This window comes from Lepidochelys olivacea, assembly GCF_965140295.1.
Source record: "Lepidochelys olivacea isolate rLepOli2 genome assembly, chromosome: 15".
Classification (NCBI taxonomy): Eukaryota; Metazoa; Chordata; order Testudines; family Cheloniidae; genus Lepidochelys; species Lepidochelys olivacea.
Window position 1 is genome coordinate 26,794,492 of NC_140425.1, and position 18,220 is coordinate 26,812,711.

The window sequence follows — 18,220 nt, forward strand, 5'->3', positions numbered from 1 at the left end:
TTCCCCTTGACATTTGTGCCAATCCAAACATAAAGCAAGAATAACTCATTGTGTCAACAAGCAAGCCCTGAATAATCTTTATCAATAATCACCTTAGTGACTTCAACACAGTCTCTGATACAATGAACACTCATTTTGTCAATTTCACTGGCATTAGGATGCAGGATTATCTCAGGAGCAGATAAAATAGTTTCTGTTTGGAATAGTGGGACATCCCGAAGAACAGCTGCATTAAAAGCCTGCAAATTCCTGCAAAAAAAAAGTTGGACAATCTTAATCCTGCATTTTATAGCTTCATAGATAGGCACAGATATGTGACAATAAATAGCAAGAATTGCAGGCATGAGGTCAAACTCTCCCGTCGGATATGCAAGTCGCTCCCAATTAAGCCATTCAATGCTGACTTCAGTGGGAGGCCCACATATGCATCTGAGGACAGAACTTGTCCCAGACTGCCATGTATAGACTGGTTTGATTGGTAAACTCTTAGGGGTCTGCAAGAAAACAGGCAAGAAATTGAACTCTGGTAAACTGATTTCACAAACATTCCCAGAATACAGCAGAACTGCCCTTTGGCCCAGCCTAACTGGCACAATGGGGCTATAGCAAACGCATAATCCACTCTCTGAGCGCCCCGGTGCAGTATGCCTCTAAAACCAGGTGGTTAGTCAGCTCCACAGCTGCTCTCCACCACAGGGGGCACACTCTGGAGCAGGCTGAGCGTGTGGAATAAGAGGAATAGTGTGGATCAAGGATTGGAGGAGGTATAGCCAGTGTGCTTTTACACCCAGTGATTCTGAACCCCTAAAATGGCCCAAGGGGCAACTGTAAAAGGCATTCAAGTTAGCCTGCATTGGGGTTCACACTGGCCCCTAGCAGCCCCAGAATAGAGAAGATGCAAGCCTGCATTCTTCTCACCCTTTGCTGACATGGGTAGCCTCGCAGGGATGAATCTGGCCTGCAGTGTTCAAACTCCCAGACACTATGTCTGATATATGCTGAATGCAGCCTTTTCATCCTGCAGAAATTGTACCTTAACCCTTCTTCTATCAAGAACACAATAATACCCATTTATACAGAATTAGAGTTCTCTATAGTACCCTTCTAAACATTTCTTGAGCCCTTGAGTAAAAGCTAAAGCACTCATGTTTCAAGCAGTGTATGGACTGGGTGCTTTAAGTGAATCTGGGGTGTAAAGCTGGGCCAGTGAAGGGTAAAAAAATCAGCAAGCTGGTTGACCTGTAAGCAACCCTTAAGAACATACCAAAAGGGTATTGCAATGGTAAACAGGGCCATTCCTTGTAGATAGCTATCAAAGCTACGTTAAGTAGACTAGAATTATTAACCTGTTTACCTGTAGTGTTAGAGAGCCAAAGAGTAAATGCTAAATATGTCTATGTCTACATGCATCCTATTAGAAATCTAACAATGTGACCTAATTAGCTTGTAGATGCAGCAATTGGCCCCTCTGCCATGTACATTGGCCAAACTGGACAGTCTCTAAGCAAAAGAATAAATGAACACCTAATCACAGGGGGGATGGATTACATTTTAGCATCTATGAATTTAAAAACAACTGATTTGAAAAAAATAAACAGATGCAAGACAGGAAATCTATTAAACAAATGCAAGACAGTAAATCCACTAGACTTACTTCAGAACTAACTGTGTCAATGTATGATAAATTTTATTTTCCCAAAATGCATAATAGGGTGCTAGTTTTGAAGCTTTGCCAGTGTTTGTGTTGGCAACCAGCCCTTCCATTTTTGTTAGCAAAGGTCCAATGGCAACATACTTTCTAACAATGTGTTCCACGTCTTTAGATCTTTCGCGCTTAATATACTCAAAGAATTCCTTCACTCCTGTAAAAGTTTATGAAAGAAAATTATTATTTATCACTATTTAGTTGTAATAGTAACAGTAGATTAACAAAATAATTAGTTGTGATTTATCTTTGAACAGTAAATTCATCTTGCAAGTTAATTTAGAATATCTTCATTATTATATCAATACCTCAGACCTTTTGGTGGGTACAGATTCAAGAATCCCAAACTTGACTCAGACCGAGATTTTTACATATGGCGGTAACATTTTTAATTATCAGAGACATTCTGAAATAGCTAAACTCCACTAGTGCACATTAACGACTGGAAGACCTGCTGTGATGACTGAATTTCACAAATGAGTAGAAGCCGCTCCAGCCCCACCCTGTATAACTGCAGTCTCCCTGACAGAACTTGTGCAGTACAGCTGCACAAGAGGGCAGGAGAGACTGTATATAGGGGACTCCAGCACCAAGGAAGCCCCCACACAGCAGCACATGGTGGAGGTAGGGGAAAGGCCAGGACACGGATGACCAGAAGAAAGGCAGTTACCGGTTAAAAGATCCACTGCTATGTAGATCTTCATGTCTCACCACCACCAGAGGGGATATTGAAGCTATGCTTGTACTCCCTTCACTGTACTATGACACTGTACTGTAAATTAGCCTTGGGAAGTACTTAATATCGTGTTCTCTTGGCAACAATAAAAGAGGTGTAGCAAGCACACCACTTCAGTAAGACACTTCACAAAGCTGAGAAATGAGAATACAAAATATAAGACCTACCAGGAAGTTCATCCTCATTTTTCAAAGGTGGGGATTTAAATAGATTTGTTGACTCTATTAATAAAAGCTTGTTGTTTATATCTTCGGCATTCTTATGAATCTGATGTACAAGCGATTCAAACTTCCCAATGGCTTGGGTGCACCGAACAATATAGTCACCAATACCTTGAAAATAACGTGTCCATTTTATTCTCCTTCAACATATCTTACACCCCCATTTTATTAATTAGCCAATCTAAGCTTCTAAAAGAGCAATGTAGGCAGTGCAATACACATTCCTTCTAAGACCAAAAGGTAACTGCATTAACATGTCATGTATAGGGGATTCAATTCCATATTCATTGGGGAAGACTAGTATGTACTTCTTTAACAAGGACTGGGTTAGGCCAACGGACTACACCATATTTTCCACAGGGTAACAGTCTGTATTCCTAAATCTGGACTGTGCACGAAAGCTATTAGCAATTTATGACATCCTTGATCTTGAGCTGTATTCACTTCTGCTCAGCATTTTAGATATAACAAACTGCTATAAGTTGACAGGAGAAAAAAAATGTATAGCCTGGGAGATGTTTTAGTGAAAATTAATATCTAAAGGACATTTTAAAAATATCATCTCTATTACCTAAGGAGTTCCAATTGAGTCTCTTGTACCCTGATCTAAATACTCTCCAAAGCTCTTGAATGTGATCATCAAGAAGCTGGATTTCTGCTTCATTGAGTGTTCCCATTAATTTGTGATAGTGATCCAACATCTGTTTCATCCCATTTGTGTATCTAAAGAGAGTCACAAGCATAATGCAAAACATTACAATAAGGGTATTGCCTAGAAGATCTGAAAACCTAATTTTGAACCCAGATATGGAATGCTACACTGGAAGTTTTCCCAAGGTTAACAATTTAGTTACAATTTTAGAGACTACTGGCACATCACCTCTCTGTCATCCTCTTTACACATCAATGCTATTGAAGCCTTGTGGATAGGGGGAAGCGGTAGATATGGTATATCTTGACTTTAGTAAGGCTTTTGGCACTGTCTTGCATGACCTTCTCATAAACAAACTAGGGAAATACAACCTAGATGGAGCTACTAATAAGGTGAGTGCATAACTGGTTGGAAAATTGTTCTCAGAGAGTAGTTATCAGTGGTTCACAATCATGCTGGAAGGGCATAATGAGTGGGGTCCCGCAGGAATCGGTTCTGGGTCCGGTTCTGTTCAATATCTTCAGTGATTTAGATAATGGCATAGAGAGTACACTTATAAAGTTTGCGGATGATACCAAGCTGGGAGGGGCTGCAAGTGCTTTGGAGGATAGGATTAAAATTCAAAATGATCTGGACAAACTGGAGAAATGGTCTGAAGTAAATAGGATGAAATTCAATACGGACAAATGTAAAGTACTCCATTTAGGAAGGAACAATCAGTTGCACACATACAAAATGGGAAATGACTGCCTAGGAAGGAGTACTGTGGAAAGGGAGCTGGGGGTCATAGTGGATCACAAACTAAATATGAGTCAACAGTGTAATGCTGTTGCAAAAAAAGCAAATATAATTCTGGGATGTATTAGCAGGAGTATTGTAAGCAAGACATGAGAAGTAATTCTTCTGTGCTACTCTGTGCTGATTAGGCCTCAACTGGAGTACTGTGTCCAGTTCTGGGCACCACATTTCAGGAAAGATGTGGACAAACTGGAGAAAGTCCACAGAAAAGCAACAAAAATGATTAAAGGTCTAGAAAACATGACCTATGAAGGAAGATTGAAAAAATTGGGTATGTTTAGTCTGGAGAAGACGAGACTGAGAGGGGACATGATAACAGGTTTCAAGTACATAAAAGTTTATTACAAGGAGGAGGGAGAAAAATTGTTCTTCTTAACCTCTGGACAAGAAGCAATGGGCTTAAATTGTAGTAAGGGCAGTTTAGGTTGGACATTAGAAAAAAATTCCTAACTGTCAGAGTGATTAAGCACTGGAATAAATTGCCTAGGGAGGTTATGGAATCTCCATCATTGGGGATTTTTAAGAGCAGGTTGGACAAACACCTGTCAGGGATGGTCTAGTTAATACTTAGTCCTGCCTTGAGTGCAGGGGACTGAACTAGATGACCTCTCAAGGTCCCTTCTAGTTCTATGATTCTATGAAGTCAATGGAAAGACTCCACTGATTTCAACAGGCATTGGGTTGGCTCCTATAGTGCCAATCCAGAAAAAGCATTTAAAACATGCTCAACTCAAAGCACATGAGTGAAATCAATGGGTGTCAGGGGCTTTTGAGAATCCCAGTAGGCACCTATCTGCATCATTAGTGCCTTAATACCTTTGAAAATCTGCCCTAGGTGACTTGCCCAAGGTCACACAGGAAGTTGGTGGCAGAGTCAGGCATTAAACTGAGGTCTTCTAGTGGCTGAGGAATGTTACAGTGCACAGCAGTATAGTATATGTTTTTCTTTACTTCATATTTTTCTTGGGGGGTTACCACGTGTTTTGTTTGCTTGATTTCATCATACATAATTCAGAAAGCAGACAGCACCAAAGGAAAGTTTATTTGTGCAAAGTTCCAAGAAAACATAACAATGACTACAGGGTCTCGTGTTTTTAAAATTTGATGACAAAGGGCCCATTCCTGTTCTGGGTGAAGTCAATAGGAGTATTGCCATTAAGTTCAGTCAGAACATAGAGCATGTTCAAATTTTATATCCTTACCTAAGAAATTTGTCCTCTTGCAGGGCCACATTCCTTGCTATTTCAGGTACTGGAAATCCCAGCTGCTCCATGTATTTTGTTTCATTGATAACCTCTTGGAGGTTGGGAGAAAAATTGACTGTGAAACGGCTCCACTTCTCCCCGGTGTCAACCTCTTCAGAATGCAGGCTCTACAGCACAGAAGAGAAATGGCAGCATGAAGGAGGGAGAGGACATGTCAGACAGCTAAAAATCAAAGAAACGATTACCTGCAAGGGGCATTTTCAAGGCAAACAGACTGATTCAATTGTGTCATATAGCACAGCAGGCTTGGTATTCAGGGCTAGCTGTGGAAATGCATTTCAGACTGGCTGCCACACTCAGCACTTTCTTTTCATGAATTAAATGCAACTATCTCTTAATTTAAAATGGACCATAAGAGATAGAACAAATACTCCCCCCTATATGCTGTCCCAACGATCCATAATGGAAAACCCAGTGTTTTAGTCCCAAAGAGTTTACAACCTAAATAGACAAGGCAGACACAGGGTGGGGGAAGACACATAACACACAAGCAGAGTGAACAATGTGATGGCAGCAAACTCATGTTAATTTCATGATTTTTTTGGATTGCACCCAGAAGTACATGGGAAACAAGTTGCCCTTTTAAGTGGAGTATCCTGCAGTGAGCACAGCACAAATCTCTATATAGTAAAGATGGGGCTGTTGGAAAATACTTACTATTTTTTACAGCACCTGAATAATGTGCTCAGAGCAAGACAGAGATATTAAGACAAAGTACTGACATGTCCTACATAGAACTGCCAGGAATGGTGGCACAAAGCACATTATAATTTATGCTTCTGCCAGGTCATTCAACAATTGTGACAAATATGACAGCCCATGTCAGATCCCCAAATAATTCTGAATTCAGAAGTATCGACATTTCCCGCAAACAACTCAGTTCCTCTCTTTAAGAAACCACTCTGAGAAAATCTCACCTGATCAGTAACTTGGCTACAAATCAGTGAATAAGCAGAAGATTAACACCTGACCCTTCCTCCCCTCACCTGATCAGAGGGCTCCAAATTAGCTTGGACTATGGTCCCAGAAGGATGGACTTTAGCAAGCAGGGTTTTTTTCAATAGTACTGGGAGCATCTGTTCAGTCCAGTCCCTCCAATTATCATATTTCAGATCTTCATATTCTTTCATTCTCTTAGCCACTTCCAGATACTTTTGTTTTACCTGTAAGAAAGAATTCAGCTCCATTCATCTTACTCTATAATAGAGACAGAGCCAACATTTTCTTGTCTGAACAGGGCTACTTAAAATAGTTTTTAATATTTGTTTTTATTAAATAAGGGAGCAAGTATAGTCTAGTGGTTAATGCAGGGGGTTGAGACTGTAGACTCCTAAGGTCCATTGCCAACTCTGCTACTGCCTCTTTGAGACACACCCAGAGATGTCACAATCAATCCGTGCCTCAGTTTCCCCATTTGTAATATGTTTTGTATCACAATACTTATGTAGACAAACATGCCATGAATCTTAATTAATGCATGTAAAGCACTTGTATATATTTGGATGAACAGTGCTATTGAAGTGCAAAGTACTACTTTCTTTATTAAATACCAATGAAACCAACATACCTCCTTGCCACGCTCACTAGCCAGCAACTCCTCTACTTCTTGAAACCGAATAATAGTGTGTTTGATACGATGAAAAAGGGATCGTGACCAATATATTGCTCCAGCCATTGGAGGATGATTCTTGTACAGAGGTGGATTACTGAGGTTTTGGATGAAGATATTATTAACTATCTCAATCTATAAAAGAATCGAAACAGTATAGAGTTATCAGAAACATCACCTTTCATCTCCACTATCTCTAGCACATGCTAGCACATATTACAAGGATCAATAGCTAATTCCAGCAGCAGAACACTAACAGTTTGTTAAAAACTTCCATGGCATCTTTATTTTGGATTAAGCTAATTAGAATTATTTGCCCTTCTGCATTTTCACCAATAGGTGCTCATTTCACTTTTGATATTCCCAGTCAGATGGCACTTCATTTTAAACATAATGTCCTTTTGATGTTCTTGCATTTTTTTATTAAAAGGATATAACTTTATATTATTATATTATTTATTATATATTACACACACATGCACACCCATACATACATGTGGTCATATTTTGGTTTCAATCATATAAGCAATCTCAAATGGTCATCCTAATATTATTCATACAAAAAGAAAAACAAGCTTTCAATACCAAGGGATCAATCCTGACTTCACCTGGAAGGTGGAAAAAGGTGTGTGACAGGATCTATCAGGCCTTCTCTGCCCCTGCTAGAGGCATCAGCACCCTGACACCCCTCTTCTCAAGGAAAACCCACTTAAGCCAGGCTACCAATAAGACTCAACCCGCCAGAGGACTAGAAGGGCCCTAAGGAGACACTGACCGATTGGGAGCCAGCAAACCAGTTAAGAAGGCTTGCAGGCTTCTACTGAGAGAGAGTGCTAGGCAAGACGGGTATAGAGGAGGTGCACCTCAGTGCCAGCTCAGAACCTAATGGGCGAGGTCAGGGCCTTGCTTTCAAGCACTGCAACTTACCACTTGCCTTTGAGGTTTGTTTATTTAAGGGAACAGATAAACAAAGATAACAAATTCAGAATATGGCCAACTGTTTAGAGACTGACACCAAGCTTTCAGCATGGGCTGCTCTGCTCCAGGCAGGTGGCCACGGCTTGCGGACTAAGGCAGAGAGCTCTGGCAGTACCTCACTTGACCCCACAGGAGGTGCTATGAAACAGCCCCCACCTGTGATGAGGTGGAATTACATGTGCAGTAGTGTTGTGTGCACATAATGCATGAGGAGAGCCATGATCTTATCATGGCAGCTACAGCTGCTGAATAAAATATGGCGTGCTATCTGGTCAAAGAGGGAGTCCATGAGCTGGCAAGCACATATTCTGCCACCATCAGCACACAATGGCAGGCATGAGTTTTATTGTGCATATTACTGCTGGCAAGGAGATGGTAGGAAGTCTCAGGCAGGATGAATGGCCAAGATGAATATGCTACACAGATATTTGTCTACAACTGCAGGATCTGACATTAAGGATACTATTGTGCAACTGGTCCATGTGTGAAATTCCCTTCAAAATCACTGAGAATGCCTCATGGAGTGGTGGCAGAACCAATTCCTAAAATCGAATACTATAGGAAAATGACCCTGTTGGGAGAGCATTTGATGCTGGGATTTTGACCCTAGAAGGAGTTTATAAATGGCAGGATTTGGGGAGATGGAACCTGATCCAGAAAGGTGCTGATCACCTGCAGTTCTGCAGTTCCTACTGATTTCAATGGGGGCTGCAGTTACACAGGACCTCTCAAGATCAAATGCTTTATTAGGTGCCACAGAAGCAGGGGAAGAAAAACATCTAAAGTATCAGTAAGTAGTAAACTGAGGTTGTTTATCCCAGGAGAAATCTCTTAGACCTGATAAAGAGTACCTTTCATAGTTCTTTAAATGTATCCTCCACTAATTTATACTCTTGGAGTGAAGGCATATGCCCTGAAAAAACTTCAACTGGACAAAATGCAGCAGCCTCTCTGCTTAGCAACACAGTTCACTCTGAAGGCATTACCCTGATGCCCTCCCCTCAGCAATGGCTCCCCAAAGATTATAGAATGGAGTTACTCTGATATTCAAAGCTCTCCATGGGACTGGCCTGGACTACCTTAGAAATCATAGAATATCAGAGTTGGAAGGGACCACGGGAGGTCATCTAGTCTAACCCCCTGCTCAAAGCAGCACCAATCTCCAATTTTTGCCCCAGATCCCTAAATGGCCCCCTCAAGGATTGAACTCACAAGCCAGGGTTTAGCAGGCCAATGCTCAAACCTCTGAGCTATCCCTCCCCCCACTGCTCCCTTTATTGCCCTGATCTCCCATAACTGATATGTTCCTATCGAACTATCACCCAGCACAAGGAGGCTCATGAGTGTAGGAGACATAATTTTCACTGTAGAACAGTGGTTCTCAAACTTTTTTTTCATGGACCACTTGAAAATTGCTAAGGGTCTCGGTAGACCACTTCTGGTTTCTTTCCAAATGTTGTTTGTACGTTAACTAACTATTGTAAAGTACTTTGGATAAAAGCACTATATAAAAAAACCTTAATAAATATTTTTTGTTCTACAAATAAAAGCACACAACTCATATTTTAATATCAGTAGTCTTACCTTTCTAATGCGATGGATGTGCCCTCTCTCTCCAGCCACGACAGCCTCTGAGCTGGGGCTGGGAAAGGGGGGGGGTCTCTCCCTCTCTCCCCCACCATGGCAGTCCCCGAGCCGAGGCTGGGAAGGAGGGGGGATCTCTCCCCGGCAGCCACAGCCCTGGAGCTCGGGAAAGTTGCCTCTTTCTCTGGCCGCTGCAGCCCTGCATATCCAAAATTCCCCCCACCCCCTCTTTTCACCCCTCTGCCCCCTCCTAGCTACCCCCTGTTCCCTGCAAGCCCTTCACCTCACCTTACATGTGCGTCTTCTCCAGGGTCCAGGCACCTAATCAGTGGAGCCATGCCTGTGCGGCTTCACTAATTAGGTGGATGGACCTTCATTCTCTCATGTGCGGCCACTGTGGACCACCTGAATGGAGCTTGCGGACCACTGGTGGTCCACGGACCACAGTTTGAGAATCTGCTGTAGAACTTATGCCCACAAGAAATAAAAATGACCACAAGCCCCACTGCATACAGTACTAAATGCAAACCTTGTCTCTCTTTGACCCACAATAAGTATCCTGACACAGACAACCACATACACAAATATCTACATACTAATCTTGCTATTTCTCCTTCAGGCTGCGAAGAAAAGAGAGAGATTGTTATGGTTATTTCTAAATACTTGGGAGACTCTCAAACACTATGGTGACAGGTGCCGTATAAGTCCCTAGACAGATATATAAATTTATTGTTCAAGAAGGGATACTTCTACTTGGTAGAGAATTTTATGTGTTTCTTAAGAAATTCTTAAGTGAAATACCTCTTTACAATACTGTGCCAAAATATCATTAAATTTCATCATCATCTGTCTATTGATGGCATCCCGAGAGCGGATGTGTTTAAAGTTTAAGAGCATGTCAAAAGCAGCCTCTGCTGATCGAAGGGTCTTAAAGGACTCATCGATAAAGTTCTTGGCCTCTTTTTCTATAACCTAGACAAAGAAAAAGACAGCAAGTCAAGAAACAAAACTGCTTATGGATTAACCTTGCGGAGACAAAGGGAGGAAGAGAGAGTGGCCTAGGTGTAAAACACGTAACGTTGGGCTAACATTAAAGTATAATTTTCTTCTCTTTATTTGATTTTTTTTTTAAAACAACTGATGCCTGTTCAGTGGCCTAAGGGAAATGAGTGCGCTGGATCTCAACCCAATACCTACAGGGCAAGAGTCTACATCACAATAAGCACCATCCCAACTGGTACCATTGCTGGCCTTCTCAGCAGAGAGGTGAGAGACTGAAGGAGTCCAGGAGTGTGAGCCTTAACTCCCATTGAGATCACAGGAAAGGCATGTTAGCAGGTGAGTGTCAGGAAGGCAAACTCTGCCACTGCACAATAAAAAAAGAGCTTCAGACTCCAGGGCTGTGAATGAACCAGCACCTTTCGCCAGCTCTACGTTCACATGCAAAGTGTAAAACAAACAAACAAAAATAACCTTTGGCTTCCTCCCAAAACTTCAAATTAAAATGTTTGGCAATGTTTATCTAATTTTTATTTTATTATTTATTTATTTATTACTTTTCAGGCTTGCATTTATTTTAAGTTTAAATTTTTAAATTCTCGAAGGAAGATGGACAGTGTTATAGAAATAACCAGCACAGGATCTGCTACCTACCAGCACTTCTGATTTAAAATCTTCCATAACAAATTTCCACTGAGAGGCACATTTGATACTAAAAGGGTCAAAAGTCAGCATTTCCATAGGACTAATCAGCCCATCAACCCTTCGCAATACGTCATCTATGCGCTTTGGATCTCCAGTGACAGCTTTCAGTTCAGGACCAAATATATTGTAGAACTCTTCAATAACCTGTTTGTTCAGACAAACAGACAAGAAGGAATTATTTTTAACTAGCTTTCTGCCACAACAATATTTTTGGTTATTCTTTCCTTTAATAAATAACTTTTACAGAGGAAATAAATAATCCTTACACTGACATACAGTTTGTATATACCCATAAAAGACTGTACAATTCCATATAAAAATCTAGGTGCCCAATATCACAGTTCTTATTCAGACAAAATTCCAATTCCTGCTGGTAGGAATATATTGATAGTTACTACAAAGTTTATATCCTTTCTCTTACCCCCACTTTCTGATCAAAAACTCACTTATCCACAAACTTTTATATTTATTATGTCAATGGCATCAAACACGAATTTCCATAATTCTGATCAATTATCTTGCATTTGACATACTGACCTTTCTTATGTGTGTCAAATTTTCCAAAAGACTGTACATGGAAAACTCCCACAGTTTTAGGGATTATTTTTCCCCCAAACGAAGTATGTTTACTGGTATTTAGTATAATTCTGATAAGCTACTAAATCCTAAAAATGACTAATATATAAAAATATTTGATTGTTTTAAATATGTATAGAGTTAGCAACAACATAAACCTATTACAATATATCTTTTCTGGACTAGGGCCCTGATCCTGAGAAGACTTAAGCATGTACTTAACTACACACACACATAAGTAGTCCCACTGACATCAAACAAGTGGTCCCACTGTCCATTGTCTCAAGTTAAGCACAAGCATAAATATCTGCAAGATTTGGTTGTAGTTTTGGATAACTGTTTCTCTATTTATGTCTCTGAATTTTTTTTTAAAACATTACATTTATTCTTCATGTTAAAAGTACACATTTAAAATACAAGACCTCTTAAAATATTTAAATTATTTTAATGATAATATAATAATGAGTAAATTTGGTGATGAATCACGTTATCCATCTCCAAATAAAGAGCCCAATTTGGATTAAAGTCAGCATCCATTTCTGGTCCTACAGAGGTTGACTCAGATATAGGAACCCATTCCATAATGGGGTACTGGTGAGCAGAGCCTTATGCTCACACTGTCCTACAGAAACCAATGAGACTCTGCAGGCATCAGAATCTATCCACATGGATCCCATTGAAGACTTGGGTCGATAATTATTACACCCCTATAATTTTATCCCTTTTGAACTTCCTTCTTCAGTTTGATCCTTTTCCTTTTCCTCCAACTTACTTGGCCCACACTGAGGCCAAGGCCAATAGTATTCCAAGATCAGATAATAAGTGCTCAAGCAGGCAGAAACCATCTGCCTTCCCTCCTCTGAAGCCTTATGTATATTAGAAAAGGTGTGTAGAGTCCAACAACCTGGGAGGCAGGAGATATACATTTCTACTACAACAATATTATGAAGAATCTGCCAGGTGAGCCCATTAGCAAATTTCTTAAAGGTTACTAACATTTCATTCAATTCAGAAAATACAATACAATGCAAAACAATCTCTCACAGCTGGGGAATCTAGATACACAATCCTTCTATTTAAAACCACACACATTACTACCTGCACAATATCATACAGATCTTGACAGATTGAAGCCATATAATCTGTTTTTTCAAATAGACGCTTTCGGTCAAATTCCCATCGTTGATCTCTTCCCGAGGCTTCAATTTGGGCACGAATATCAAAATAGGATGTTTTCCACATTTCAAGGGTGCCTTTGGCTTCCAACAATTTAGTTTTTGCAATGCTTCTATCTTCTCTATTAAACAAAACAAAGCCATTAGAAGACTGACAAGAACCCTTAAAGGTTTAATATGAAATTACGCTTTCATTGAGCTAGAATATCTTGGTTCAATAAAGTCTTCTATTTTAATGAAATCTAGCTAAAACTTAAAATTTCACAATACTGTCTCGCTCTCAAGAATATTTTATGACTTTGGTTTTTGAAAACTTCAAAAGGAAGAAAGATTTCAGGGCTGATTCTGATAGCACTTACATCATATTTGTACCACTAGAATTCCATTGATTTCAATAGAGTTACTACGAATTTATACCAGCCCATGTCAAAAGGGAACCAGAACTCCCATCTTTAAAGCTGCTTCAATAATATATGACAGTGTATATATGAACTTCTCAAATTTGCCTTTAAATTTGCTAACGAAAGCTTCTGAAAATAAGTAAAACACACTTGGTAAGATTGGCACCTATCATACGCAAGATACTCAAAGCTACTAATAGTTATGACCTAGTTAAATAAGAATCTACTGCTTACTTAAACAAAGTCCGTAAGTCCACAACTTTGCAGACCCTTGCTGTAATTTCCCATGCAATTCTTTCCATGAGGGGTATCATCCGCTCATCTTTGTTGTAATGCCGTGAGATAATCCACACCATTCTCAGTGCGTTCATCATTGAAGGAATTGTATCCAAGACAATATTAAATCCAGTGCCATGAGTTAAATTCTTTTAAATAGAGGATAAATATTGTGAATAAGATTGCCATGAAAAAACAGATACCTATTCTATTAACTAAATACTTGGGCTCAAGACAATTTATGAGACTAACAAACATGGCCAAATCTAGCAAACCTACATGTCAGTAACTTTAAAGTTACTAATGTGCCTAAGTGTTTGCAGGACTGGGCCTACAGATGTGAATATTCAGGTTTTGGCAATTTGCTGTCTCATTAAAATTCTAGTTTTCATTAAAGACTGCCAGTACTTATTGCCCAAATCTACCTCCGAATGCTTGAATGAGTCCTATCTCCTTTAACAGGAGACTCATGAGTGCATGGGAGACTCAGCGTCAGAAACTGGCCCAAAAATGGAGTCACAACAAATCTCTGGTTTTGTTTATTCACTCATTTTATTACCCTTGTTAAGTGACTCCCCCAAGGCTGTTGCATAATAGTGAGCACTTCCTACGTTAAGTGACTAAAATCTCAGACCTAATTCTACTTTCAGTTACTATTCGCAAATACAACTCCCAGTAAAGTCGGTTCCAAAACTGGGGTTTGAAGCACCCCATATTCCATCAAGGTCTAGTGGGCACAGAAGTGAATGAGAGTTGGCATGCAGTAGATAAAGCAGCCAAGATCTTAGGACCCTGATCCAACTCCCATTGTCAATAAGAGTTGAATCAGGCATTAATTCAGTAAACTTGTACAGCTGCCTAAAAAGGTTACAAACCACTTATCTATGAGAGAGAATACGCTCTCCTTTCTATTGATCACTGCCATCCAAACAACTCTTTACCTAGGAAGAGAAGCTAAACGAGCATTTTCTTCTTTTTTACTATTTAAGCAAATCACAGTGTATTTTTATTATTGATAAAAGAATGATAGGAAAAATAAAAAAGAACAGCTAGGGTTATATCAAACGAAAGACATGACTGAATTAAACACTAACAAATCTTCCCAAAGTATCATTAGATAAACATACCTTCAAATGGCGCTCCAGAGTTGAAAGAAACCTAACATTATCTACAGCTTCCACATGGTGCCTGCTAAGATCACTTATGACTATCTGCAAATTTTCAAGAAATCCAGATTCAGCTTCCTTTAGTATTGCTAAGATTTTTTTCACTAATGGGAGCTTTATCTGTTCAGTCAGAGCACTTAAAGTAGCATTTCTTTCACGCCACAGGTCAATTTCTGCTAGTGGACCATTACCCTGAGGATGAGAGGAAACAAGAAAAGGCATTAGAATTCTCTTTATGACGGGGGGGAAATTATAACCATGCTGACATTTCTTAAGCTTGTATTTGCAACATGTTCAGTACACTAAACAAGGCTGCATCAATAAAGATATTTATATGGCTATACCTGCATAATATGGCCATAAGATATTTCTGAAACACTGAGCACTTCCTAGAGGAAGAAATATTTGCAAATTTAGGCTCCAATCATGAGATAAGCCCCACACAAGCAGACGCCTGAAGTCAATGGGGCTTCACACAGGCAGTGGGGTCTGCCATATGGAACTAACTGCAGGATTGGGGCTTTAGGCCCCAGTTCTGCAAACACTTATGCATATGAATAACTGCGTAGATATGCATAGTCAGGTTGACCGTAATGGGCTTACTCACTTCCATAAAATTACTTGTGTGTATAACTATTGGCAGAATCAGGTCCTTATAGTGAGAATTTTTGAATAGTCATGAAGATTTCCATCCCTGCCCATCCTGGCTAATAGCCATTGATGGACCTATCCTCCATGAATTTATCTAGTTCTTTTTTGAACCCATTATAGTCTTGGCCTTCACAACATCGTCTGGCAAGGAGTTCCACAAGTTGTGCGTTGTATGAAAAAATACTTATTTTTGTTTGTTTTAAACCTGCTTCTATTAATTTCATTTGATGGCCCCTAGTTCTTGTGTTATGAGAAGGAGTAAATAACACTTCCTTATTTACTTTCTCCACACCAGTCATGATTTTATAGACCTCTATCATATCCCCCCTTAGTCATCTCTTTTCCAAGCAGAAAAGTCCTAGTCTTATTAATCTCTCCTCCTATGGCAGCCGTTCCATATCCCTAATAATTTTTGTTGCCCTTTTCTGAACCTTTTCCAATTCCAGTATATATTTTTTGAGATGGGGTGACCACATCTGCACACAGTATTCAATATGTGGGTATACCATGGATTTATATAGAGGCAATATGATATTTTCTGTCTTATTATCTATCCCTTTCTTAATGATTCCCAACATTCTGTTCGCTTTTTTGACTGACGCTGCACATTGAGTGGATGTTTTCAGAGAACTATCCACAATGACACCAAGGTCTCCTTCTTGAGTGAAAAGAAAAGAAGTACTTGTGGCACCTTAGAGACTAACCAATTTATTTGAGCATAAGCTTTCGTGAGCTACAGCTCACTTCATCGGATGCATACTGTGGAAAGTGTAGAAGATCTTTTTATATACACACAAAGCATGAAAAAATACCTCCTCCCACCCCACTCTCCTGCTGGTAATAGCTTATCTAAAGTGATCACTCTCCTTACAATAAGAAAAGGAGGACTTGTGGCACCTTAGAGACTAACCAATTTATTAGAGCATAAGCTTTCGTGAGCTACAGCTCACTTCCTCAGATGCATATCGTGGAAACTGCAGCAGGCTTTATATATACACAGAGAATATGAAACAATACCTATTCCCACCCCACTGTCCTGCTGGTAATAGCTTATAAGCTATTACCAGCAGGACAGTGGGGTGGGAATAGGTATTGTTTCATATTCTCTGTGTATATATAAAGCCTGCTGCAGTTTCCACGATATGCATCTGAGGAAGTGAGCTGTAGCTCACGAAAGCTTATGCTCTAATAAATTGGTTAGTCTCCTTACAATGTGTATGATAATCAAGTTGGGCCATTTCCAGCACAAATCCAGGTTCCCACCACCCCCCCCCCACCACACACACAAACCCACTCTCCTGCTGGTAATAGCTTATCTAAAGTGACCACTCTCCTTACAATGTGTATGATAATCAAGGTGGGCCATTTCCTGCACAAATCCAGGGTTTAACAAGAACGTCTGGGGGGGAGGGGGTAGGAAAAAACAAGGGGAAATAGGTTACCTTGCATAATGACTTAGCCACTCCCAGTCTCTATTCAAGCCTAAGTTAATTGTATCAAATTTGCAAATGAATTCCAATTCAACAGTTTCTCGCTGGAGTCTGGATTTGAAGTTTTTTTGTTGTAAAATAGCAACTTTCATGTCTGTAATCGCGTGACCAGAGAGATTGAAATGTTCTCCGACTGGTTTATGAATGTTATAATTCTTGACATCTGATTTATGTCCATTTATTCTTTTACGTAGAGACTGTCCAGTTTGACCAATGTACATGGCAGAGGGGCATTGCTGGCACATGATGGCATATATCACATAGGTGGATGTGCAGGTGAACGAGCCTCTGATAGTGTGGCTCATGTTATTAGGCCCTCTGATGGTGTCCCCTGAATAGATATGTGGGCACAGTTGGCAACGGGCTTTGTTGCAAGGATAGGTTCCTGGGTTAGTGGTTCTGTTGTGTGGTATGTGGTTGCTGGTGAGTATTTGCTTCAGGTTGGGGGGCTGTCTGTAGGCAAAGACTGGCCTGTCTCCCAAGATTTGTGAGAGTGTTGGGTCATCCTTCAGGATCGGTTGTAGATCCTTAATAATGCGTTGGAGGGGTTTTAGTTGGGGGCTGAAGGTGACGGCTAGTGGCGTTCTCTTATTTTCTTTGTTAGGCCTGTCCTGTAGTAGGAGACTTCTGGGAACTCTTCTGGCTCTATCAATCTGTTTCTTCACTTCCGCAGGTGGGTATTGTAGTTGTAAGAATGCTTGATAGAGATCTTGTAGGTGTTTGTCTCTGTCTGAGGGGTTGGAGCAAATGCAGTTGTATCGCAGAGCTTGGCTGTAGACGATGGATCGTGTGGTGTGGTCAGGGTGAAAGCTGGAGGCATGTAGGTAGGAATAGCGGTCAGTAGGTTTCCGGTATAGGGTGGTGTTTATGTGACCATCGTTTATTAGCACTGTAGTGTCCAGGAAGTGGATCTCTTGTGTGGACTGGACCAGGCTGAGGTTGATGGTGGGATGGAAATTGTTGAAATCACGGTGGAATTCCTCAAGGGCTTCTTTTCCATGGGTCCAGATGATGAAGATGTCATCAATATAGCACAAGTAGAGTAGGGGCGTTCGGGGACGAGAGCTGAAGAAGCGTTGTTCTAAGTCAGCCATAAAAATGTTGGCATACTGTGGGGCCATGGGGGTACCCATAGCAGTGCCGCTGATCTGAAGGTATACATTGTCCCCAAATGTAAAATAGTTATGGGTAAGGACAAAGTCACAAAGTTCAGCCACCAGGTTAGCCGTGACA

The 18,220-nt window shown here is 40.3% G+C and overlaps 1 protein-coding gene across 1 annotated transcript in view; it reads right to left on the reverse strand.

Annotated features, from left to right (window-relative positions):
• Positions 1–18,220, reverse strand: part of DNAH10 (dynein axonemal heavy chain 10) — a 90,758-nt gene that overhangs the window by 65,532 nt on the left and 7,006 nt on the right. Inside the window, exons 5-16 of the mRNA XM_084648769.1 lie at positions 14,808–15,038; positions 13,639–13,829; positions 12,927–13,125; positions 11,202–11,396; positions 10,350–10,520; positions 6,945–7,121; positions 6,364–6,540; positions 5,315–5,484; positions 3,234–3,385; positions 2,609–2,773; positions 1,655–1,862; positions 93–249 (exon numbers count right to left, since the gene is read on the reverse strand). Of these exons, the coding sequence (XP_084504895.1) occupies positions 93–249; positions 1,655–1,862; positions 2,609–2,773; positions 3,234–3,385; positions 5,315–5,484; positions 6,364–6,540; positions 6,945–7,121; positions 10,350–10,520; positions 11,202–11,396; positions 12,927–13,125; positions 13,639–13,829; positions 14,808–15,038 (2,193 nt within the window). The remainder of the gene's footprint in view (positions 1–92; positions 250–1,654; positions 1,863–2,608; positions 2,774–3,233; positions 3,386–5,314; positions 5,485–6,363; positions 6,541–6,944; positions 7,122–10,349; positions 10,521–11,201; positions 11,397–12,926; positions 13,126–13,638; positions 13,830–14,807; positions 15,039–18,220) is intronic.